At 39.6% G+C, this 27,192-nt stretch overlaps 1 protein-coding gene across 1 annotated transcript in view; it reads left to right on the plus strand.

Annotated features, from left to right (window-relative positions):
- LOC309552573 (uncharacterized protein) overlaps positions 1-27,192 on the plus strand; it is a gene marked incomplete at both ends in the record, with an annotated part of 487,483 nt that overhangs the window by 253,365 nt on the left and 206,926 nt on the right. Inside the window, 5 exons of the mRNA XM_082253522.1 lie at positions 3,816-3,851; positions 7,642-7,701; positions 12,629-12,673; positions 21,388-21,423; positions 24,646-24,681. Coding sequence (XP_082109648.1) covers positions 3,816-3,851; positions 7,642-7,701; positions 12,629-12,673; positions 21,388-21,423; positions 24,646-24,681 — 213 coding nt within the window. The remainder of the gene's footprint in view (positions 1-3,815; positions 3,852-7,641; positions 7,702-12,628; positions 12,674-21,387; positions 21,424-24,645; positions 24,682-27,192) is intronic.

Here is a 27,192-nt window from a genome sequence, read left to right on the forward strand (position 1 = left end):
ACACATCAAGATATTATTTTTGCAGCTGTCATGTGACATTGATTGGTCTTGGATAAATATTGTTATCCAATATGTAGTTTACAAAAAAGTCTATGAGCAGAATTAGAACAAATTGTGCATCCAAAATGCAAAGGAACATTTTGTCAAGTCCAAATTGATTGGGTTTAACCAATAATATAAACACAAATAAGAACAATGGTAAAAGTTGTAGCCTATAAACCTCAAATATGAAAAAGGACTGTAATTAGGATAAAAAAACTTATCAAGCACAAGAGGTTGTTAAAATTAGCTTATGTAAATTGTAAGAGTGAATCATTAGGTAAAGTCAAACATAGACGGTTCCAATCTCGGTCGGTTTAGCAAAGGACCCGTCAAGATTCAAACCATCTATGAGCAGACTCAATGTATCCAAGTCGATCCATTGATGCAGAACCTGAGATACAAAAAATGCTTCCATAAATATAATGTATGTTTTTAACCATTAGTCTATGTGTAATATGTGACTTTTCCCCCTGCCCCTGTGCTTGTTTTCTAATTGCTTGGATGAAGGTACAATTTTATGCTTTATGGTGTTGCACTCACTTCTAGATAAATAACTGCCAACGTGGTCATTTTTTCAAGATCCATATATAATCCTATCCTATATTAACAGTATTATCTATGTCATCCAACAGATCATTAACAAATAGATTGAAGGAAAACGTACTCTGCTCTTGATTATGTTCTTCTAATGCCTACCCATTCTCCATTGTCTTTAATATATTTTTTTTAGCCTAGCACATAGATTCCTTCCTAATCCTTGCATTCTCTATTTATATACAGTATAATTAGGCTATTATGAGGAACAATATACAAAACTTTAGTATAATCCCAATATTATATTAGCATTTCTGATACAAAGATTTAAAGTACTTCTTTGTAAAATGGCCAAATTAGCTAAAGAGATTTAAAAAAAAAACACCTGTTTACTGGTCTGAGCGTAATTCTTTTAGCACAGGGGGTGTGAATGCCACCTGAAAGTGCGCTAGCTACATTAATGTTAGTTTGGCTGTAACTGCACGTCTGTGTTAGGCCATAAACATTTTGTGGAAGTACTGGAAACATTTCGCTTTCCTAACGTTAGACATTAATTTATAAAGACAGATGAAAACTATGTATTTTGGAGCTCAGCTCTTGCTTGGCCCTCTATTAGTATATTTCCAAAGTTATCTTTTAGAGGTTCATTTATATCAGACACCTTCCTCTTAGACTTAATATAATCAAAAAACATTTTGCGATTTATCTTCCAGAAAGCATATCATCAATGATACACTATAAATATTATTTTTGAAAGTTTGAGCCTTTCGTTCTTAAAATCTGCTGCTGAGTCAAGCCTGTTTTTAACAATTAAGGAGTTAGGGTATCTGAAGGGAAAAACTAAAAGAAAGAGGTGGAAATAATCTTGTGCAATATAGGAGAGGGGGACAACAGCAGGCGAGGGGAGACAAGGGTTTGGAGGAAAGGAGTGTCAAGAAATGTGGGTCCAAGCCTCGCAGAAAAAGGAAGGGTTTGCCTGAATGGTTAAAAAGTGTCCTGGTCTTAGGATATCTCCAGGCAGAAAGTATACCTCTCAGTAAATTTAAATTCACACCAGTACCACTTTCAGTGGAAGACTTCTTCTGTACCCATAATAATGGACATAAAGTACTTCATGAGTTTAATCTTGTGTATCCTTATATACCATTGTACCAAAGTTGGAGTATGTGCCCAAAGTCACAGAGCAGGACTGCATGCTAAGGATGTGTTAATTAAGTGGATGATTGTGTTGCAATGGAAAAGGGAAGAGGGCTGGGCCATAAGGGACTGGGAAGCTCATGAACTTCTCATAAAGACCTTCTGCGCACTGGATGTTTTTTATGCTGCTCCTAGGGGCGTTTGGCATTTTTTTCTTTCCTGCCAGTACATCCAGTACATCCAGGAACAGCAGTTTTGACAGAAAAAATGCTTGAAGAGCCTAAGCGCATGTAAACACCTCTAAACGCTATAGATGCGTTTAGCTCTTGATCGTTAATTCATTTCAGTGGGCAGAATAAATTATTATTCTGATCAATTAAATTGTTTAATGTCCAAGTGCTTAATGTGCCTACATTTATTACATGGGTTTACAAGGTCCAAGAGAGGTCTAAGAGAGTTAGCAAAATGTCCAGTGTTCATGAGGCCTAATCAAATTAACTGAACAGTTGGAGGGCTGCCCCAGAAAATAGTGTCTTCTACATTCTCATACTGCCAACACTTGCTGGGGACTGATATATGGTATAGGACAGAGGGGCCTTTATACAAATGTGTGAGCAGGTTATTACCTGCTGTCTGATATGTATTACCTATTAAGGTTTGTGGGCATAATATACTTTGCCAATTTGTTCAGGAGAGAGCCTTATCCCCAAATCTGGCTTCCATTTTTTAGATGAAAGCATGGGAAAAGCCTAGTTCTTTGTTGATGAGTATGGAATAGAGATTGAGATTCAATTACATTTTTTTATCTAATTGCTTTTCAGCTCCATTTTTGCTAAGTTGATTCTGTTGCATATTTTTTACATTTCTTATAATTCAGTAATGCATCATCACTACTCTAAGCTGGAGGCATTTTAGTGCTTTTCCTTTGTGCCAAAGCACCTGTTAAACTCTCCTTTTCAGCCATATAGTTTTTGTTTTGTCACCAGAATCGGTATTCCCATAAATAACACACTTTCTACAGTATTTTTTAACAATTTTTTTAAATTTTAGTCTCCCTACCCAAAACTTTATTGAACATCAGTTAAAATAGTATCACACAGGCACTGTTGCCAAAATGTTCTTTAACCTGCATATTTGGTATTGTATCTCATTTACTGAAAATATTCTCCAGTTTCATATCTTGATATTTCCTCATTTAGATACAGCTAAATCACAGTAGCAATAAAACGATAAAAAAAAAATATATATATATATATATATATATATATATATATATATATATTTAGAAAAAAGAGGTTGAAGGATTATAAGAGGTGCATGAAAGTCAGCCGGCCCCCAGTCTGATGTACTCACCCTCCAGTCTGTCACCAACCAAGTAGACCTGTCTCTTGATACAAAGAACAGGGGTTTAGTTGACACACATTTGCAAACGCATGTGAAAGCTACAGAGCCACTTCACGGCACCCTGTTAAATCTGCAGTCCTAACACTCCTAATTTAGTGTCTCCACACTGGAAGCACATGGCTGCTAATGGATGGATGGGGGAACAGGTGAGAGGGAGACAGCCCAACCTCTGATGTACTCACCCTCCAGTCTGTCACCAACCAAGTAGACCTGTCTCTTGATACAAAGAACAGGGGTTTAGTTGACACACATTTGCAAACGCATGTGAAAGCTGCAGAGCCACTTCACGGCACCCTGTTAAATCTGCAGTCCTAACACTCCTAATTTAGTGTCTCCACACTGGAAGCACATGGCTGCTAATGGATGGATGGGGGAACAGGTGAGAGGGAGAAAGCCCAACCTCCCCCAACCCACCCTCATCCATGACTGGTCTGTTGTCTCAAAACTCAAATAACTAAGTTGTAACGATGGTACAAACTGGAAAGGACCAGCTGAGAAGCATTACACCTCCATCCCCATATAATATATATATATATATCAGTCTATATGCAATATGACTGTTTTAAATAACTCAAAAAGTACATAATGTATGCCAAATGTTTTTGGAAAATACTTTTTTTAAAAATGGAAAAAATTGGGGGATCAAAGGGGATGTTCACTAACAATTAGACTTATATCATATATATGTATGTTTTCAGGGAAAGCAAGGGCCACCAGGTATAAAGGGGGATAAGGTAAGCATGCATGTATTGCCTAAAATACTTATAGAAAATAAACCTTCTAAAACCAATAAAAATCTAATGTTGAAACGAAATGAAAGGAAAAATGAACTGGTTTCCTGCATATTTTGCAAACTTATTTTAGAAATGACAGCTCCATTCTGAATTTTCATTCACTAAGAAAGTTAACTTATTTTAGCTGCTTTCCTTATTTTATTCCCAAAATGTTATGCTAAAAATGTTTATTACGTAAAAATAAATATTACTTAGGATGCACATGGAACAGCTAAAACCTCAAACTTAGAAATTTTGTTTTAAGAAGTGATATCCTTTGTGAATTGACTTTTATGGGTCTTTAACCACTTAAGCCCCAGGCCCCAGGCCTGTTTTTGACACTTTTTGTTTACAAGTTAAAATCAGTATTTTTTGCTAGAAAATTACTTAGAACCCCAAAACATTATATATATTTTTTTAGCAAAGACTCTGGAGAATAAAATGGCGGTCATTGCAATATTTTTTTGTCACGCGGTATTTGCGCAGCGGTCTTTCAAAAGCCATTTTTGGAAAAATTACAAAAAATCTAATTTCACTGAATTTAAAAACATAAACAGTAAAGTTAGTCCATTTTTTTATCTCCATAGGCGACGCCTAAACAGTTACCAGTTTAGAGTTAGAGTGTAGCTCTTTTTTTAAAATTATTGCTCATGCTCTGGCGATCGTGACGATACCTCACATGTGTGGTTTGAACAGCGATTTAATTCAGGGCTCGACTTCCATATCCGTTTTCTTTTGTGCGCGAGCTAACGGCGATTGGGGCGGCTAAAAATGTATTTTTTTTCCTATTTATTTTATTTTTTTTTTACATTTTAACACAGTTTAAAAAAAAAAAAATCTGATCACTTTTCTTGCTGTCACAAGCAATGTAAACATCCCTTGTGACAGCAATATGCAGTGACAGGTACTCTTTATGGAGGGATCGAGGGTCTAAAGACCCCAAACCCCTCCACTACACTTCCATGTATTCAAAACGCCGAAAACTGCATTTTTGAATACAGTCACTTTTTGAATCTGCCGCCTTTAGCAGCAGAGTAACCCGGACGTGACGTCATGGGCGCCGCCTCCAGGTTACGTCATTGGAGACCCAATCTAAGCCGCATACGGCTTAGATCGGGACTCCATCCAGCCGGCGGATGGGACGGGAGACCCGGGCAGAGCTGAGGAAGGCGGTGGGAGGGGGGACGTCCCCTCCCGCTCGCCGGGGTAACGATCGAGCAGCTTCCGAGCCACATCAGTCGTTACCGCCGGAAAGCCGACCGCTCTAAACAACGGTACTGGGATGATTAACTAGAGGCATCATCCTGGTATAACCACGCAAAGTCAGCCGACGTATGGGTATGTCACTTTGCGGTAAGTAGTTAAACTGTGCATGTCCTTAAATTGGTCTGTTGAGGTAGACTGACAGCCCATCTTTAATGAATTGACTAATTTAGCCTGGGTTCACACATATGTGGTGCAGGAAGCGCAGCATTGCCTGCACGTTTCCCACACCGCATTCCAATCACACTGCATTTGCGATCCACTGCGGGTGTCAATATAAAGTAAAAGGCACTCCAAAAAGAATTGCTAATGCAGTGTGGTTTCTCCACACCAGTTCGAATGGTACTAAATGACCATGCAATGCTTTTTTCACTGTGGCTCAAAAAAAGTTGTCCGCACTTCTATGGTGCGATGTGGTGTGCTTTGAGCCCATTCAAAATGAATTTGATGCTTTCAACGCTATTGTAATTCTACTTCTTTGCTCATAGATGCATACCCTGGTAACCTACTGAGGAAGCTGTCAACATAGTCCACAAAACACATTAACAATCATCTTTTTTTCACCTAATGTGTACATGGAGGATCTTGGAACATTCTTTTATAAATCTGAAATGTATGATACCATGCAGGAGGGATAAAGAGATGAAGAGGGGATGGAATAATATATTTTTTGTTTTGCAACACTATTGTGACCACCTTAATTTGTTAAAAAAAATATATATTTTTTAAAGGATGAATACACTTATGAATTTTTTAAAGAATAGTATGTACTGGTGCCTAAAAAGTACCATGTTAATAAATTGATGTTGTAATTCCTCCCTCCTGAAATTCTTTTTTCTCCTCAATTGAATAATTGCTATGATATTGACAGACTTGAATGAAGTCCAAGTAAAATACCATAAAGTGAATCCCAGTTGGGAATGAAAGTTAGAACTGAAGTCCATTTTTCCAGTACCTTTAAAAACCAATTTGGCTCCTGTGATTTTTGTATCTTACTGTATTAGTATCAGCTACATACAGTATGCAGCATTGTGTTCCACAGCAGTACGGGTGACTTCTTCTCTGCTGCCTGAACAAAAGTGAGTCAAAATGAGTGCTTCTCAACCATTTCGGGGAAGTTTTGTATTTTTTATGAATGAATATAAGGCTTTCTTTGACTGGTCATGATGGAGAGACCAGCGGATGATGAGCAGGTGATGTCACAATCGCGATTTTAAATTTACCACGGTATTAAACCTGAAACAGCAAATGTAATATATTGCAGCTTACCAATAATTACAAGCAGTAGCTGTATTCGTTTTCTTTTTTTAGGCTTTTCCCCACTGTTTTCACCTGGTGATCTGGCCAGTAACACCCCTCCCATATTATACGTACACTATATTGCCAAAAGTATTGGGACGCCTGCCTTTACACACACATGAACTTTAATGGTTTCCCAGTCCTAGTCCGTAGGGTTCAATATTGAGTGCGCCCACCATTTGCAGCTATAACAGCTTCAACTCTTCTGGGAAGGCTGTCCACAAGGTTCAGAAATGTGTCTATGGGAATGTTTGACCATTCTTCCAGAAGCGCATTTGTGAGGGTAGGCACTGAGGTTGGAAAGAAGGCCTGGTCCGCAGTCTCCGCTCTAATTTATCCCAAAGGTGTTCTGTCGGGTTGAGGTGAGGACTCTGTGCAGACCAGTCATGTTCCCCCACCCCAAATTCGCTCATCCAAGGCTTTATGGATCTTGTTTGTGCGCTGGTGCACAGTCATGGTAAAACTGGAAGGGGCCAGCCACAAACTGTTCCCACAAAGTTGGGAGCATGAAAATGTCCAAAATGTCTTGGTATGCTGACACCTTAAGAGTTACCTTCACTGGAACTAAGGGGCCAAGCCCATCCCCTGAAAAACAACCCCACACCAGAATCCCACTTCCACCAAATGATTTGGACCAGTGCACAAAGCAAGGTCCATAAAGACATGGATGAGCGAGTTTGGGGTGGAGAATACTTTCAGTAATATAGTGTACTGTGCACCACTCTGGATGAATGAGCATAGGGGGCAGATTTGAACAGCAGTAATGTCAATCTGGGGTGAGGGGAGTGTTAGAAGTACTAGCAGATTTAAATACACTAATAAATCAAAGGCTGAACGCCAGCTAAAACGTTATAATCAAATTTAGCAAACATTTTTTCCTTTTGGGGTAAAGGTTTTACATACCTAATTAAAAGCTGATCATTTTAAGCACCCCCTGCCAGTGTTAAATGGTCTGTCTTCTTCTTGTAACTGAGAATTTTTCTGTTGAAAAAAAAAACAGACCTACTGGCTCGATCACCAGATGAAAATAGATGAAAGAAAGCTTAAAAAGGGATACTAATGCAGCAATCACATCTAAGAATTGGTAAGCTGCAATAAAATAAATGTTTGCTTTGGGTTTAATACCACTTTAACATATTTTGGTCCATAGTAAATCATCTTTGAGTTGTATAACACTTGATTTTTTTAGGGTGAAGGAGTTGTGGGTGAGCCTGGTCCCCGTGGTCCTCGTGGTTCCCCGGGTCTCAGGGTAAGTTATTCTCTATGCTTACATAGATTACTTTTGAATGAAATGAATAAATAGATTCACCACGTAGTAACTGCACTACTGCAGAAGTGTGCTATGTGTATTGAGTCCTCACTTACATGCAGGGAAAGTTCTGTAACATTGTTACTGGTTTCATCAATGCATTTTCATATTAGTTCTATCTAAAAAGTGCTGCATTTAAAATGCATATAAAAAAAAGTATACATGTTTTAACGCACAGGGCTGCACCCTTCTCTCTGGAACGTGTTTTTGAATACACATCTTAAAATGGCACCGACATTATGGCGCATGCGCAAATGTGCCAACAAGGCTCGACCCAGCCTTTGGGTCCTGGCAGAGCCCATCGGCACATTTATGCACATGATTTTCAGTGCATGTGCAAAGATGGGGAAGGTTTGAGACTTCCCTGATAGCTCTCTTTGTGCATATGTGAGAAACCGCTCACATGTGTAAATGCTCAGGTAAACCAGCGCATGTTCAGCTGTACCACAGGGCTCTCCTGGGACCCAAAGCCCTGTGGCACATCTGCACACATGCATGGGGATTAAAAAAAAAAAAACATATTTTTAGCCTAGAGAAATGTGCTGTTCTGCAGCACAAATACATGACTTAATTAAAGAAAAAAATAATAATAATGTTCAATTATAAGAGAGGAAGGGGGAGGAGGTAGGGCAGCATGATATTAGGTTGAAGGTCAGCTTTAAAATCTCATACTTAGAAATACATTAAAAAATGCAGACATTTTGAAGTGCAGACGTATAAATGGGTCCTTTCTGTAACATTGCACTATATATATGATCATGCTCTTGCCAGATTTTAAGTTTCTTAGTTAAAAACACACACATAATAGGAATGCATTTCAACCCATCTCCAAATAGGCATTTTCTTTAACAAGCACAGTGTGTGCAATCATAGTTCTTTACCACCAGATGGAGCCAGACAAACATGTTTCTCACATGCTGCTCTTAAAGCAAATCGCCAGTTTTGTTGAGTAAAAAAAACATCCACTTCAGATACACTATATACTATATTTTCATCAATTTTAGCAAACTTTTTTTATCAGCTCCTTACATACTTCACCCATGTAGATATTATGGTAGACCACAAAGTATAACTAAAGGCATTTTTTTTTTTAGTTTTGGACAGAGTGAAGAGGCATTAGAAAAGCTGTCAGGTTTTCACTGCTTTCTGTGCTCCTCTTTAGAGAGCTTCAGTGCCGGTTCATACTGAAGCGACACGACTTCGGGGGCGACCTGTGAAGTCGCGTGCACCGCGACTTCGGCACGACTTGCACGGACTTCATAAAATGAATGTCTATGCAAGCCGCTCCAGGCCGCCCCGAAGTAGTACAGGACCCTTTTTCTAAGCCTGAGCGACTTGTGTCACTCCTATTAGAACGGTTCCTGTAGCAGTCAATGGACCGCAAAGGTGCGTGACTTGTCAGGCTGACAAGTCGTACTAGTGTGAATGGAGACTTATCCTCTCTATTTGTTCTATTTACCATTATCATTGAAAGTGAAAGAAAATCCCAAATTTTGAAATGTTCCCAGAAAAGTAGTAGAGGGGAAATCTTGCAATGGGGACACTAGTTCTGGTGACCTGGGGGTCCCAAGAAATTCCCTTAATTTTCAGAGATTTCCTCTTATTTCACCACTTCAATACAGGGCACTTTCACCCCCTTCCTGCCCAGGCCAATTTTCAGCTTTTAGCACTGTTGCATCTTGAATGACAATTGAGCTGTCATGTACCTAAACCAAATTTATGTCATTTTTCCCCACAAATAGAGCTATGTTTTGGTGGTATTTGATCACTGCAAGGTTTTTTCTTTTTTGCTACACAAATAAAAAAAGTTTGAAAAAAAAACCCCAAATTTTTTTGTTTATGTTATAAAAATTTGTAAATAGATACATTTTTTCCTGCACTGATGAGGCTGCACTGACAGGCACTGATGAGTAGGCACTGATGGGGTGGCACTGATGATGAGGCACTAATATGCAGCACTGATAGGCACTGATAGGCAATACTGATATGCAGCACTGATTGGCACTGATATGTGGCACTGATAGGTAGCACTGATATGCAGCATTGGTGGGCACTGATAGGTGGCACTGATGGGCACTGATAGGCGGCACTGATGGGCACTGATAGGTGGCTCTGATGGGCACTGATAGGTGGCACTGATATGCGGCACTAATGGGCACTGATAGGCAGTACTGATGGGCACCGATAGGCAGCACTGATGGGCAATAATGGGCACTGGTGGGCAGCCCTGATAGATATCAATGATAGGCAATCATAGCAATCATGGGCAGCTCTGATGAGGAGGGCACTGAAAGGGTCCCTGAGCCCCTGATTGGCATCCTTGGTGATCATGGGTGGGCATTCCTGGTGGCCATGGGTGGGCATCCCTGGCCACTGGTAATTAATGCTCTGATTACCAGCACAGACCCCCCCCCCCGTCAGGAGAGCTGCCGATCGACTCTCCTCTACTCGTGCCTGTCAATCACAAACTGAGGAAAGCCGATCAACGGGACTTCCTATTTCCAATGTGACCAGCTGTGATTGGACCCAGCTGGTCACATGGTAAAGAGCCTACGTCACTAGGCTCTTTACCAGGATCGGAGATGCCGTTTGTCAGAGCGACACACCGCACCACCAATCGCCGCTCTGCATAGGACGGCCAGTCAGGATAGAGCAACCACTTTCCAGCCGCCATTTTGCTATATGGCGGGCGGGAAGTGGTTAAAGAAAATCTTTGCAATGGAACACAGATAGCAAAAAAAAATTCTGACAGGGGTTATAACCCTTGCTTCCTCTATCCAAAATGAAAATAAGAATGTTGCCCATAGTTCTACTTTAAACAAATATATCTGAGCAATGCTAAATGTGAGGATCTGCTTGTGCTATAATTATATGATTAGTCTCAGAGTAGTAAAAATATCCCATTCTGAGGAACCTTCCAGTGCAGCAACCCTACGTACATTGATGAGGATGCCACATTCTGTCCAGGAGGCTGCATCCAACTTTGTACAGAATACTGGTAAATGCAGCAAGCTAATTACAGAAACAGGGCATCTACATGCTGGAAAATCCATTCCACAATTCTAATGCCGCTGCTGTGGTTCGGTGGAAAATACTTTTTTTTTTTTCACTGGAATGGAATCATTTCCTTACATTACAAATGGCAAATAGCGTGCATGTGTGTAAAATGCAAGGGACAATATCCTTAGTATTGCTTCGATTGTTGTCAAGGTTCCTGCATAAGAGTTAGAAGCATATTGTCTGCACTCATTCTGATGGTTTAGACCAGGGTTTCTCAATGAGGGTTCCGTGAAACCCTAGGGTTCCTCCTGACTTTGCTAGGGGTTCCGTGAGCAATGGGCAATTTCTGTCTCTCAGATAAGTTTCCAATGACACCATTGTTCCTTTTAGCCTTCTGTAAGGGGGTATTTCTTCCCAATGATGACAAGAGTAAGGAGCATTCTTCCCACTGACTGTCACACTAATGTGTCATGAGTTGTAGATTTTTAATTTTTAGCAGGGGTTCCCCGAGACCAGGAATTTATTTTAAGGGTTCCTCTGTGTTGAAAAGGTTGAGAAAGGCTGCTTTAGAGCAATAAAACACCTGGCTGATTAACATATGGCTTATTCAATAAGATAAATAAGTCTTACTGTTCCAGTGATTTTCACAGAGCTCATCCCAACAGATGGAGTGGAAGAAAACAAATATCACTATTAATTGGGTCCCTTGGGATAAAGGTATCTTACATTGTACATACAAGATAACTGTATATTTAGTGCAGTTCCTACAACCTGGATAAACAATTGTTGCAGGGGGTACCTGTCTTGCTGTGAACTTTGTGTGACATACAATGCCTTGCAGCTCATTGGCATGTGGTTAGAGCCAGCCATGCTGCTCGCGTACTCCACCTGGAGGTCACTTTTTGGAGAAGAAAGAGGGGGTGCTGATTCAGTTCAACACAATAACCCTCTCGTGTCGCTATTGGCCTGTGTCAACCTGTACTCCATTTAGAGGTCACTTTTGGAGAAGAAAGAGAGGGTGCTGATTCAGCTCAATACAGCACTGTTCTCTTGTCGCTATTGGAGTGTGTCAATGTGCTTTTGTATACTTTGAATAGGTTTTGCATTCCTATACAAGTCTACGGGAATGCAAAATCTGCATAAGGAAGGTCAAATGCACCTACAGTACCAATAAATCTTGAAAAGTTTCTCACATTGATGTAGAACTGATGCCAACAACACAAGTCCCAAACCCATCAACACAGGCCCTTAAAAGCACCCTCTAATGATGGCCCCTCAACTCAAACATCAGTTGTAAGCACGTGTTGGGAAGTTGCAAGACCAATACTTCTTAGAGTTTGCTTCTTTGCAAAAGTTGCAAGACAAAACAGACAAAAGGTCCACTCTGAAAACTCAGCTTTCCTGGTCTTAACAAGATACACATTACAAAGTGTTCCATTTGACATTTTTTAATTATTTAAAAACAACAGTATGGTGAACGCTGGAGCACCATTTTACTTCTTCCGTTGTTATAACTGTTATTTTTATGTTTCTCGAATCTGACATTATACTTTATTTGATAAACATTATTCCATTCTTGACAATGTGACATAAAATGAACAGTTAAAAACTTGAAATGTTGTTGTTATCCAGGCATCAAGAAACCACAAATGTAAATTCTAATGCAAAAACTCATCAGCCAGTGCATAAACTAGGTTCTATAATAAATAATGAAATACGGTATATGTCAGTAAATGAAAAGCAAGAGTGATCATTTCTATTTTTGAAGATCTCTTGACATCCACATTTCCACCTCCTCTATGTAAAGCATGACAATATACACATTTATAAACATGTGTCATAATTTCCACGTGACTTGTTTTGCTAGGGGGAAAATGGAATTCCAGGATTGAATGGCCCTGCTGGTATAATGGTAAGTTTGCAAAAAAAAGGGGAAAATAAGATGCTTACCATGTACATCATTTATTGAACACTTACAACCAATTCTTTTTTATAGCTTGTAATTCTGATGAAAATGTATTTTGGGGGATATTGTTTAGAGACGTACTTGTTGTTTGTACCAAGAAAGCATCCTTGTGTTACAATACTATACTGGCAGGAACTATGGCAGTATTGGCCAAACTAAAGTATGGTTATAAATAAATCTGTTTATGCACACACCATTCTGTCCAGATGTAGATTCTAAAATTGATGCCAAACTGAAATCTGCCAGTGATGTCAGGAATGGTCATGCACAGTGGACACCACTCCCACAAGCACAGACAGACATTTGAAGAATAAACAATTTTCTATGAAGTATAAATGTTTTCTTTTAGGTATATGTAGACTTAAGGCGGACCTCTCACATACATGCATGTGTTTTTATTCATGTCACTTTACCTCCTTTGAAAGTTTTTTTGTGTCGTGTATGATTTTATCTTGTTTTTCTCCAATAAAGTAGTTTTTTATTAACCAATTGCCAGAGTTTGAGCCATAAATGCAACTCCTTCCTTTCCAATTTCTTTCTCCTCATGTTACATAGTTGCTTGGCTCACCGGCAACACGCCGTTTGGTAATATTGGTATTACTTGCAATTCTTGTCACATCCCACTATATCCTTGACTTACTAAGGAATACAGCGAACTCTATTGGTCCTTCCCATCCCCCCTTCCCTTAATTTTTTGAATATGTAGACTTAAGCCTAGTACACACTAGTTTTTTTTTTGTTCCATACAGCCGCTTGAACAGAAAAGAAATTTGACAGCTCCGTCCGGAGCCGCTGTACTAACAGTCCAATGTTAGTACAGTGACCCCCCACTTAGATATTGTGTTAGGACAGAGGGACGCCCTCCCCCCCAACAGAACACTCGCCAGTCGACTGCTGGTTTTCCAGCATGCTCATCCGACAGGAGCCAGACATAAACGCTGGCCGGTTTTTATTGAACCGACCTATGTCACCCAATATTTGATCCATGTGTACTACACCTTTTATTCAATGCCATGTACAGTGTGGGGGACACAGCACACATGTTGAAAAAGATGCTCTAGTCAGATGAGACCAAAAATTAACTTTTTGGCTTAAAAGCAAAACGCTATGTGTGGCAGAAAACTAACTCTGCACAACCCCCTGAACACAACATCCCCACCGTGAAACATGGTTGTGGCAGCATCATGTTGCTTTTCTTCAGCAGGGACAGGGAAGCTGGCCAGAGTTAATGGGAAGATGGATGGAGCCAAATACAGGGCAATCTTAGAATAAAACCTGTTATAGTCTGCAAAAGACTTAAGACTGTGGCGGAGGTTTAACTTCCAGCAGAACAACGACCCCAAACATACAGCCAGAGCTACAATGGAATGGTTTACATCAAAGCACATTCATGTGTTAGAATGGCCCAGTCAAACTGCAGACCTAAATCCAATTGAGAATATGTCGCAAGACTTGAAAATTGCTGTTCACAGACACTCTCCATCCAATCTGACAGAGCTTGAGCTATTTTGCAAAGAAGAATGGGTGAAAATTTCAGTCTTTGGTGTGCAAAGCTGGTAGAGACATCCCCAAAAAGACTTGCAGCTGTAATCACAGCAAAAGGTGGTTCTACAAAGTATTGACTCGGGGGGCTGAATACAAATGCACCCCACACTTTATATATATTTATTTGTAAAAAATTGTAACCACTTTCAGCCCAAGAACGTCATATGACGGACGCCCTGGACTTTGAGTGGAGATATCTGAATGATGCCTGCAGCTGCAGCACCATACAATCCCCTGAAAATTAGTTAGTTTATTGCCAGATATAGGCTTATTAGTTTAAAAAAAAAAATCATATAGCCCTGGTAAATTCCATAGTACATTATAGAATACATTAATTTACATCTTTCCCACCTCTTACAATATAATAACGCAATACACATAGATGTTTGTTAAAGGGTAACTCAGCAAATAAAGAAAAAACAAAATAGCGTATACAATTGCGACACAAATCATATTGTAATTGAATGTTTTTAAAAATGACCTTTCCTTTTCAATCTGCAGCTGTTGTAATTTTCTGAAAAAGCAATACAATATGGCTACCTGGAGGTGTTCTGTACACAGAATGTGTACTGATCACACCCCAGAAACATCATTTCCAGCTTGTGTGATTGGCTCACCAATTTTTCCAGAAGTCTGCACTAAGATGCAAGTCAGATTTCTGGCATCCCCTGCAACAAAAATGTCATTTTTGGTGAGATACCCCCTATAGGAACATGTCTATAGGAATGCAGGCCCAGCAGATTTCCTCATTAGTGCTCTGCAGCTGCTACAGCTGATAGATAATTATGAAACCACTCCCATTTGACCCACTCAGCACAGAGGAACAAACAATGATTTCTTCAAAATAAAAAAAGGTAGAATCTGCAACAAAGTTTGTTACAATCCTTGTAATGTACATAGATCACTCAGAGGGGAATGTTTTTGTCTCAACAAACGTGGAGTTACGCTTTAATCTTTGTTTGTAAATTCTAGCCTGAAGAGTATCATATGTACAAAGCATTAAAACAGCTTCAAACAACACCATGTTTAAATACTTGTTAAAGCCTGCTGAAAGCATGTTTAAAGCTACGCCTCTAACCACCAATGAAAGGTGTATTACGGGCTTCAAGGAAACATTTACAATTTTTTTGAATGTGATGCTCCTTGGACTATTATTTACAAGCTAACATTAACCTGTTTCTGCGGACTGTACCCATATATGCAGCCACTTGGCAGGTGGACTTTAATGCTAAGTGGCCACATATATGTGTCTGCGGGGAACAGCTTTTCTGTGCTGAGAGCACGCTCATTGTGTGTTCCCAGCATAGCAACAAGGGGTCACGGACACCTCCCAATGCACATTTGCAATCAAATTTCGAACATGTGACCACTGTGTCAGCAAATCACAGCAGTCACAGGATCTGAAAGCCTGCCTCCCAGCATTTAGATCCTCTTAAAGGGCTGTGGAATTCAGCGGCAAGGTGTTAACAAATGCCAGTGTACATGCCATTACAGATTGATGTCATGCGCATTCAGGGACTAGGTATGGGTAGAAACATAATCAATTAGTACATACACTACACTAAGAGAACAATCAGATTCCATACATGCAATATTTCTAGTGGCAATTGAGCCCAAGACCACAGAAATGAAAATTATTCTTAGCACCATACTTGGATCTATACTAACCAAAATCAACTTCTATAAGGAGAAAACATGGCTGTTGAGAAAATCCAAAGACACATTCAAGTACTGTCAAAGTGTAAAAACATGTTTTGTGCTAAATACAACTCTATATGTATTAGTGATCGACCGATATAGTTTTTTTAATGTCGATGCCGATATTTTGGTCATCGGATATCGGTCGATATTTTCGGACATGTAAAAAAAAATTTGTTTTACTTTTTTTTCCAAAGGTACTCCTTGTGGAGGGATCTGGGGGTCTAAAAGACATCAAACCCATCCTTGGCACTGAAAAGCATTCAAAACGCCAAGTTTGGCTGTTTTGAATGCTGTCAGTTTTTTTAATTCGGCGCTGAGTACCTGGACATCACTTCCGTGTTTTTTACATGGAGACCCGATCAGAGCCGAATGCAGTTTTGATCGGGTCTTCTCTTCGGCGGTGGTGGAGGTAGGATGCCCGGGTCTCCTGGTGGGACGGGAGACCCGTGCGAGCCAAACAGCTTCTCAGCCACATCGGTTGTCATTACAAGTCAGCCAACCGTCGGCTATGGACACCAGTACCGGGGTGATGCCTCTAGCTGTATATCGGCAATATCGGTAACCTCCGGGGCCAATTACGATATATAGGGAAAAGTGCATATCGGCCCCAGATATATCAGTGTTGCCGATAATCGGTCGATCCCTAATATGTATGCAGTGATGAAAGAACTACTCGTGTCAACAAAACATCACCTGGGACTGGATGGGTGCCACATGGGTGAATTGCCCAGATTTGACCATAACAAAATATCACTGAATCAGATAAAGATATTGTTTATACATAGTTGCATTAACCACTTGCCGACCACCGCCCGACTATATACGGCGGTGGTCAGCCCCTCACAGGCAAAGTGACGTACCGGTACATCACTAGCCTGTGAGCCAATAGGGGGCGAGCGCGCCACCAGAGGCGCGCTTCCACCCCCGCTCGTTCCCCAAGCAGCCAGCGCGTGTGACTGGCGGACCCGATGTCCGCCGGTCACTCGCGATCGTCAGATACAGCGGGAGAAAGGCAGGCGGCTAATGTGAACAAAGCCGCCTGTCTTTCTCCCATGTGTAACAGCACAGATCATACGGTCCTGCTATGTAGGACCGTTGATCTCTGCTGTTACACACACAGCCACATCCAATCACATGTAGAAGCACGCCCCTAGGGACACACTTAACCCCTCCCTCTCCAATAAAGTTAACCCCTTCCCTCCCAGTGTCATTTTTACAGTAACAGTGCATATGTATAGCACTGATTACTGTAGTAATGTCACTGGTACCCCCAAAAGTGTCAAAAATGTCAGTCAAGGGTCCGATCTGTCCTCCCCAATGTCGCAGTCCCACAAAAAAAATTGCCGCCATTACTCGTTAAAAAAAAAAAAATAAAAATGACAAAAATCTTTCCCTTAGTTAGTAAACGCAATAACTTTTGCGCAAACCAATCAAAATACGCTTTTTGCGATTTTTTTTACCAAACATATGTAGCAGAAAACAAATTGGCCTAAAATGTTAAAAAATTTTGATTTTTACATTTTTTTGGGGGGGAATTTCATATAAAAAAATGTGAAAAATATTGTTATTTTTGCAAAATTGTCGCTCTTTTTTTGTTTATAGCACATGATCAAAAAATCACACAGGTGATCAAATACCACCAAAAGAAAGCTCTGTTTGTGGGAAAAAAAAGGACGTCAATTTCATTTGGGTACAGCGTCGCACGACCGCACAATTGTCCGTTAAAGTCACGCAGCGCCGAATCGCAAAATAGGCCCTGGTCAGGAAGGGGGTAAAATCTTCCGGGGCTTAAGTGGTTAAACAGCTATTTATATTGGTACAAAGACATTTTCATATATTTTAATTTGTGAAATAGTCAAATCAGATTAAACCAATAATTGGCTTCTCTATATATGACTCCAGCCTCTGGGTTAAACCCCTAACACGCTTCATTTATCACCCGGAGCCCCTTGAACCAAAATTTCTGCATTTGAGTTTCAATATTTTCCACATCTACAGCTCATAAAAGCATTTTTCTCCCTGTTAGATTTACTTGATATATTATATTTGTCCAATAACATGAGAATGCCAGCAACGTGATTTTTCAAAGGAAAGGAAAATTACATGAATTGTTAACTCTATAGTAAAGTTCACAGTTTATTGACCCTAAAACACAGATAAAACTGACTGCATCCAGTTGCATTACAGTACATACTTCTGTGAACTCACTACTTAATAGAATATCATGGCTGTGCACATTCAAGCTTGGCAGAGAGCATATAATTCTCTTACATAGGTTTAAATTGTTTTCATGCTTTAGTTCTTTAAATAGCCCTTTGTTATTAATTCTAGCCAGTGATATGGAGTCAGCATGGGGCCTCAAATGATAGGTGGCTTTATTGATTGTTTTAGATTACCCACACATCTGGTATTTTTTTTTTTTTTCTTGAGACTGTGAACCTTAATCTCATTTGTGAACATTTTTTTTTTATTAATGCCCAGTCTCATTAGAATAACATGTCATAAGAATAGTACAATTACAGAGCCTTCCCCTCTTGGCCGTCCACCTCATATTGTGAATGTTTGCAGTTTCCATAACAACTTCTGCCTTGCTTCACAGAAACTCTTTTTGTCCAATTCATGTTTACATATTTATCATCTAATTAACCCTTCCACGCTTGATTTTTCCATCTTTAATGCATAATGAATGCTAGTATAAAGTAATGGTAGTTTAACCCTTTGTTCCCTGGCCTTTTCTATATGTTGGATTGTTGTTACCTTGAAGGCAGCTTCTACATGTGAGCAGTATGTTGTATGTATAAAGCAATCTTCATGATCAGTTATAGTAACTGGATAAGTAACTGGATGTGTGAGTAGGAGTCAGCAGTAGTTCATCTGACTGTAGTAATCAGAGAGATACTTTCATGGAACATATGAATTTTGTTAACGAAAATAACTTGGACAAGACCAATAATGAAAGGTGAGAGACTTTATAGCATATAATGATGCAGCCTTAATTATACAAAACAAGAACAAGTAGAGATGTACAAATATCCCAGCTTAACCAGTTTACAGAAATTTCTAAAAAAAATAATAGTAAAAAGAGCAAAACCGGACAGTATTAGTTCAGTGTTTAAAGTGGTAATAGGTTTAGAAGACAAAGGCCCTTGTGGTTGAAATTGGGCAACTTGATTTACTATAACAAAGGGAGCCACCACATAAAACTAGCCACAACTGGGGGGGGGGGGGCTTTAAGGAGGGGAGCTCCCTAAAGGGAGGGGAGCTCCATTCTGAATTGAATTTAGAAGATGTGAAGGCCCTCGTGGTTGAAACTGGGCAACAATGACAGAAATTGCGGTAGGAAGTGTGGTATGAATTGGTTATCTGCCTTATGGTGCATTCTGACTGTGCTAGGAAAAAGAGTAGGTGCATGTTGCTCTACAAACAGAATACTATGACAATTTTTAATGGGGCTGGCTACTAATATAGTGCCTGTCCCACACCATAAAGCAGTTGGGTTAGCTGAGGGGATTGCATGGGATCGCAGGCGTAAGGCAATGACTAGCAAACATGCATAGACTAAAATAAATACCCACAAAAACCAAAATTTTTGGAATACAATTGGCAACGGCCTGGTTCATTGCTTTTAAACAAAATATTTAAATATAACATCAACTTTATTCACATCAAATAGTTCTTTCAACCAAAATTACTCAAAGACTTGAGCTGATTCAGCATTTATCTTTAACCATTTCCTTACATCTTCCCTTTAATTTACTATAACAAAGGGAGCCACCACACAAACTGGCCTCGAGGGGGGGGGGGGGTTTAGGGAGGGGGTCTTTTCTCTGGCCACTGGCAGAAAACCCTGGAAAGACAGCTCCTTGAATAGGCCTAAAAGGCCTTCCAGAAGGTTCTGAAAGGTCATCTGACTCTAATTGAAGGCTTCCCCCTTTTTTCCTACATTCCCCGGTGACTTGTCCAGCAGCATCTCGGGGGGTGAGTCAGCCACTGGAGTAAGTAAAGTCTACAGCCTTTTCCCATGTGTGCTATCTGCATTTACAGTACCATGGCAAATTATATGAGCATTAAAACATATATGAAGCAAAAAATAGTGCAGCCCAGATTTGTTTTTTGTTTTCGAATAATGCTTTGTTGATACTTTCTTCTGCTTGCTGGATTTTATTATTCTGGCGCAGATTTGTTTTTGTTTTTGATTCAATTAAAACATCTATGAAATAATTGGATTCATATAGCAGTTATCTGGTTCTACGTGAAGGATACATTTTGGAATATTCTAATGGCGCTTTTCCACTGCATAGAACCGAACGGTTCAGCACGCTTTTTTGCTTTTCCACTGCTGGTACCACATGGTATGGTGTAGGAACGGTTCGGTATGGTACGGCGGCGCTTTTCCACTGCATGGAACCGAACGGTACGGCTCGCTAAAACAGTACCACCTCGATTGTGGTTCCAAGCGTACCGTACCGGTACTAAATTCCACAACCCCTCCCATGCATCCTGATTGGTCCTCACTACAAGGCAGTGATTGGTAAATAATCATCACTGTCATTGTTTATGCGACACCACTGCAGTGAGAAGCATCGCTGTGTCTCCTTAAGATGATGTCACGGCAGTAGAGGCGGTGCAACTACGGAGTAATCCTGCCCACTACTTATCAGTACTATAAACAGTGGAAAAGCAAACCATACCGTACCGTACCAAACCAAACCGAACCGTTCCAACACGTACCATGCGGTACCAGCAGTGGAAAAGCAAACTGGGCCAAGCAGGGCCGAGTAGAGCCGAGCCGGTACTTGTAGTGGAAAAGTGCCATAAATTACTACAAAAATGTCATGGATGCAACCCTGCCACTACTGAGTGAGTTGGGAAAATGTTGGTTTAGGGTCAACAACGAGAGGGTTGATGGTGCTTAGATAGGTGTTTGCAATACTGTGTTCAATTTTATGTTCTCTACTTTTGACTGTGTGACTCTTCCTCAAAAGAACTGTGCAGCTCGGTTTGTGTACAGATAAGTTTGGGATAGCAAACCTTTAGCTACACCATAATTTTCCTGTACCAGAAATAGGTCATCGATGCTAAAAGTATAGTAGCTTTTTAAGTTATATACAAGTTTTCCACCAGTTTCAGATATAGGTTTTACAGTTGTGGAGTAATTCTGACTATGCGTGTGTTTCCTACATTACTACACTGGCAGTGTCATCTCCTGCTTTTTACTAGCATAGTAAATAAGATTCCCAGCCATCTCATGAGAGTCTGGTAAGAATGCTCATCTTACACTCATGTTTGTGAGACTAAGCCAGTTTCTTCATTTATTTTCTTTGACATTAGGCTATTGGCACGTAGTTTAAATGTTCATTCTAAATACAGAATCTTGGTGTTTCATATGTAGAACATATGTTTGTTGTTTACAGGGTCTAAAGGGATTTCCAGGTGTGAAAGGTGAAAGAGTAAGTATTCAATACAAGTCTTGGAGTTTGGTAAGCATGTAGGTTGTATGTGGCTATGGTTGCCTACATCGAGGGTTGAGTGGGGAAGTCTGGCTGTGTAATTATTCATTTCTTGTTGTTGTTACTATCTATTTTTGCTAATGCAGAATGGCTTAAACATGTTGTACTTTTAAATCACATTTAAAACTTGCAATACACTTCACACACGGAGAGTGAGCCCTTTAAGCTTACGTATAACCAAAACCTTTTTGCAGTTTTGGATAGAGTAGAGAGGCGTTAGACCCTTTGTCAAGCTTTTATTGCTATCTGTATACCTGCTAGGTATATTCCCCTTCCCTATTTGTCCTGGTGATTATTGTCACCAAGACAGGAAGTGATGGGAAATCCAAAATGTTATAGTTGTCACCAGAGCAAGAGATGGGAGCAAGTACAGTATTCCCCTGGGGACATTTACTATATTAACAATTGTTTATTATGGGAGTTCCCCCCACTTTATAGAGATTCCCTCTCATTTTCTGTTGTGACAAAGACAAGAAGCGAAGACAAATCTCCCACAGACAGCAAAAAAGTTGACAGGGGTTTTAACCCTTCCCTACGAAATCCAAATAAAAAAAAAAAGTTTTTGGCTCTACATATACTTTTAAAACAAGCTTACCTAAATGATTTTTAAAACGTATTTTAACTTTTGCAGCCAAACTGGGATACCACCTACTTTATTTTTGCTACATGTCCCCATTCACATAACTTACTTACCTTTTTAGTACACAGAAAGGGGTTCCCCTAAATGGGACTTTTTAGGCACAGAAAGATATAATAATATTGTAATCAATGATTTTCAAAAAGGTGATGATTTTATTAAATGTGTATAAACAAAATATTAAAAACGTATACAAGCTAGACCAGATGACAAAAAATACAACCAAACACTAGAACTTAAACCCGACATGTTTCGAAGATAATAACTTTCTCTTCTTCTTCAGGGGAAGCTCAAGTAAGTGTTCTATTAATAGAAAGATATGTATATAAGTGTTATATATTAGAATACACAAAAGCAGATTTAGGAGTATACTATTGGAAACACTTACAAGGTTGATGGTATCTGGACTCAAATAGCTTGTAAAAAGGATTAAAACCAAAAGGCTGGGCTTGGTCTGACTAGCGGTGTGGGCTGCTGATGTAGTTATGCAGATAGAATGGTATAGCAAGGTAGGTTGAGCGTGAGTCTCTCACTGCAGGCATCTGAAGTCCAACAAAATTAGGAAGCCAGAACAGGTGCCATAACCAGTCCCCTCCACTGATGGTATCTAAGCCAGACAGCTGGTAAAAGGAATCAAAAAAAGGGGGGCTAAATTTAGAATTCTAAAAATGTAATGCTTGGCAAAATATATGAGAATATAACAAGCTTACCTAAATTATTTTTAAAACGTATTTTAACTTTTGCAGCCAAACTGGGATACCACCTACTTTATTTTTGCTACATGTCCCCATTCACATAACTTACTTACCTTTTTAAGTTCTATTCTTGACCCTCTAGCAAGGAACATAGTTTGTTTGAGGAGCTGGGCATCTGTGTTTCACATAATTAACCCTGTCTGTATCGTGCAGGCAGATCATTTTTTCATCTGGATCTATTGTATAAGATCTTCATTATCAGATGTAACTAGATTTAAATACTGCCTGTTTTAAAAAAGGGTTACATTTTTTAGAGGCTAGGCTTCTTGCATCTTTCTTTGCACCACAGTGGAAAGGAAAGAAAATCACTCCATTCCCCCATCAACACTGACTGTGTGCCTCCCACAGCTTTATTGTGTTCTGCCGACGAGCCTTTCCACCCTGAAGAAAACAATGAATACTGCTAACTTCTATAGCTGATCCATCGATGAGCCTGCCCATACATGGTTTGAATCTCAGTCGGTCCCTGTGGAACCAGCTGAATTTCAATTACATTTCTATGTATAGCCACCTTTAGGACAGACTGACTGACATTTATTCAAAAAGCCTTGCATGATATCTTCACCTGACAAACATCTAAAATGTAGGGAACATTTCATAATTTATTTTATTATGCATGCTGTGTGAATGGGAATACATAACAAGCATATAGCAGGGTTTTCCCAAAATTGACTGCAAAAGTGGAAAAGCACTTTAAAGAACAAATTGCATCACATAACACATTGCATAGTATTGCATACTGTGGCTCCTCTGGAGCTATCAGGTCTTTTTCGTTCAGCCCTGCTGGGTTGAATGAAAAAAAAAAAAAAACTACTAGTGTGTACTAGGCTTAAGGCAGGTCGTTGGAGTAGAAGGGAAAGTGTTATTGGAGATTTAAGAAGTACCATTCTTATTTAATGTTAATTAGCCCCAGTTTGTTACCTGAATAAGACTTTGTAGTTTCTCTGCTTTTGAATTTAATTTATTTCACTGCAGGATTTTACTGGGTTTTACTTTGGTTTGTTGTTCCCAATTACCTGCCTTAAGGGGATTATCAAGCATTATCCTATGACTTTGTAAGATGCAACTGTGTCTATTTCTTCCTTCCTACAACTTAGAGAAGAATTAGGGTAGAAAAGAAAAGAATAGATAAATGTTATACTTGCAAAGCTTTATTCAGATAACACTTGCATTTTCAAATCCCTCTAATATGGTTGCCTTTGACATGTTTAGTTATTTGCTTGAAAAAATTGTAGAACAATATAAAACTGTGTGCGATTAATAAAATACATATGAAGAAATTATGGATCATACAGTACATACTGATGTGTTTACAATATCCTACACTAAACTTAACTTAAATACTGTAAGTCTGAATTAAGTCTGGAGTCACTGTTAGTGGAAAATGTACTGTCCAAAAGCTGCATGTTATACCAAAGCCACCACCTTAAAACATTTAGCAGTGCTATATAAATTTCTTGAATTAGTGGCTAGTAATTATTTAAAATGCATCAATTTATGTCTAAACAGAAGTTTATTTACGTATAGGGTTTGTCACAAACATTTTCACACCTCTCTTAGTTACTAATTCGTGAGTGTCCAATAAGCTGTTGTTGTGCATGTGCGTGTGTGTGTGTGTGTATATATATATATATATATATATATATATATATATATATATATATATATATATATTATACAGTATGTACAATGCATTATCTGCGCCTCAGGCTGTGGCATGGTGTGGCTTACTTCTAGCATAGAATTTTAACTATGCAATTTTTTTTGTAGGGTGATCGAGGAGCAAATGGTTACAAGGGAGACAAGGTAAACCACCAAAATATTGTTTGTTTTGTATTTAGGTTTTTTTGACATAACCTAATCAAGCACTTATAAAAAAAAGTATAGCAGACTAGGCATCCAAACAGTTCTTACGGTCTAACAGTAACATCAATACATTATTATATCAAGTAGTGCCAGGATAAGGTCATCCAGCACCCAGGGCAGCCAAGCTGCCCCACACCCCCACACCCCTGTTCATGCTGTGCTGTGTCTTTTTAAATTTTAAAAGTTTGCTATTTGCAACAATTTGTGAGGGTATATTTATACCAAGTGTGGTAGGACTGTGTTGGGTGGCTTTTCCAAAGCAGACCCACCACAAGTCCAGGTAAAATCCCTTGGGGGTATGTGCTGAAAAAAAAAAAACTGCATACACTGATTTTTTTAGCTCAGTGCAAGGCTATCTACTACCTCGCATCGTGCCGCAGCCAATAAAACTAAATGAAATGTCATTGTGTGAACAGTGTGATGCGCTGCTGTGTAGAGATGTCCCGAACTGTTCGCCTGCGAACAGTTCCCGGCGAACTTCGCATGTTCGCGTTCACCTCGGCGGGCGAACATATGCGATGTTCGGTCCGCCTCCTATACATCATCATTGAGCAAACTTTGACCCTGTACCTCACAGTCAGCAGACACATTCCAGCCAATCAGCATACCCTCCCTCCCAGACCCTCCCACCTCCTATAAAAAAGCAAGGGCAGCATCCATCTTAGATTCATTCTGAAGCTGCAGAGTTAGTTAGAGCAGGGAGAGGGCTGCTGTTGCTGCTGAATTGATAGGAAAATCATTAGCTAGGCCAGTGTTCTGTGTCCACTCCTGCTGTAAGGACAGCATCCTGACAGCACCCCAAAAAGCCCTTTTTAGGGCTGGTATATCAGTCTGCTTTTATTTTTATTTTTTCTATATATTTATCAGGCATTTTTGGAGGCAGGCATGACTTTTTTGGGATTAGTGTCGGGGGGGGGGCCAAAAAGTGTACCTGTGGAAAGTTCTTAAAAATTGTCATTTTTGATAGAGAGCCAATTATTGAAAAAATTAAAAAAAAAAAAAACTTAAAAAAAAATGTCTTTGGATTTAGTGTCTGGGGGGGTCTAAAAAGTGTACCTGTGAAGTTTCAGCTCTGTAGCATGTCCAGAACCAGAAAAAAAAAGATCATATAGTTATAAAAGGAGGGTTCCCACCATCCCTGCTCTACTGAAAAATGATCTTTTTTTCTGGTTCTGGACAGGCTACAGAGCTGAAACTTCACAGGTACACTTTTTAGACCCCCCAGACACTAAATCACACAAAAAAGTTTTAAAAAAATTGTCATTTTTGATAGAGAGACAATTATTGGAAAAATTAAACAAAAATAAAAAAAAATTTCTTTGGATTTATTGTCTGGGGAGGGGTCTAAAAAGTGTACCTGTGAAGTTTCAGCTCTGTAGCATGTCCAGAACCAGAAAAAAATTCGAATTAGGGTTAGGGCTAGGGTTAGGGCTAGGGTTAGGGTCAGGGCTAAGGTTAGGGTTATTTTTAGCGCTTAGGGTTAGAGGGTTAGGGTTAGAGGGGTAGGTTTACTAACTCTAACCCTAAGTATCTCACCATAACCCTAACCCTATCCCCTAACACTAAACCTAACCCCATAACCATAACCCTAACCCTCTAACCTTAACCCTAACCCTCTAAGCCTAGCCATAAAAATAACCCTAACCCTAAACCTAACCCTAGCCCTAACCCTAATCCTAACCCTAACCCTCTAACCCTAAACTTAACCCCCTAACCCTAGCCCTAACCCTAACCCTAACCCTAGCCCTAACCCTAATTTGTAATTTTTTTCTGGTTCCGGACATGCTACAGAGCTGAAACTTCACAGGTACACTTTTTAGACCCCCCAGACACTAAATCCAAAGAATTTTTTTATTTTTTTTTATTTTTATTTTTTTTTAATTTTTCTAATAATTGGCTCTCTATCAAAAATGACAATTTCTAAGAACTTTTTTGTGTGTGATTTAGTGTCTGGGGGGTCTAAAAAAGTGTACCTGTGAAGTTTCAGCTCTGTAGCATGTCCAGAACCAGAAAAAAATTAGAATTAGGGTTAGGGCTAGGGTTAGGGTTAGGGCTAGGGTTAGGGTTATTTTTAGTGCTTAGGGTTAGAGGGTTAGGGTTAGAGGTGTAGGGGTAGGGTTACTAACTGTAACCCTAAGTATCTCACCATAACCCTAACCCTATCCCCTAACACTAAACCTAACCCTAACCCTTAAAGCCCAGTTCCTGTCCCATTTTGGTCGGTTCTGGTCTGTTTGTGGATGTTTGCGGTGCGTTAAACGGGGAGTTTGGTCTGTCAGAGTTTGGTCTGTCACTGTGAACCGGGCGTAACCCTTACACTACCTGATCGATACAACATCATACCTGATCGTATACACACACTGGATGTTTTAAAGCACGTTATTCCAAACAATTTAGGAATGCTAGGTGATTTATGCCCTTTATGGATTAAAACCCGACTCTGCGTCAACT

This window comes from Pelophylax lessonae (genome assembly GCF_965119305.1).
Source record: "Pelophylax lessonae genome assembly, chromosome: 4".
Taxonomy (NCBI): domain Eukaryota; kingdom Metazoa; phylum Chordata; class Amphibia; order Anura; family Ranidae; genus Pelophylax; species Pelophylax lessonae.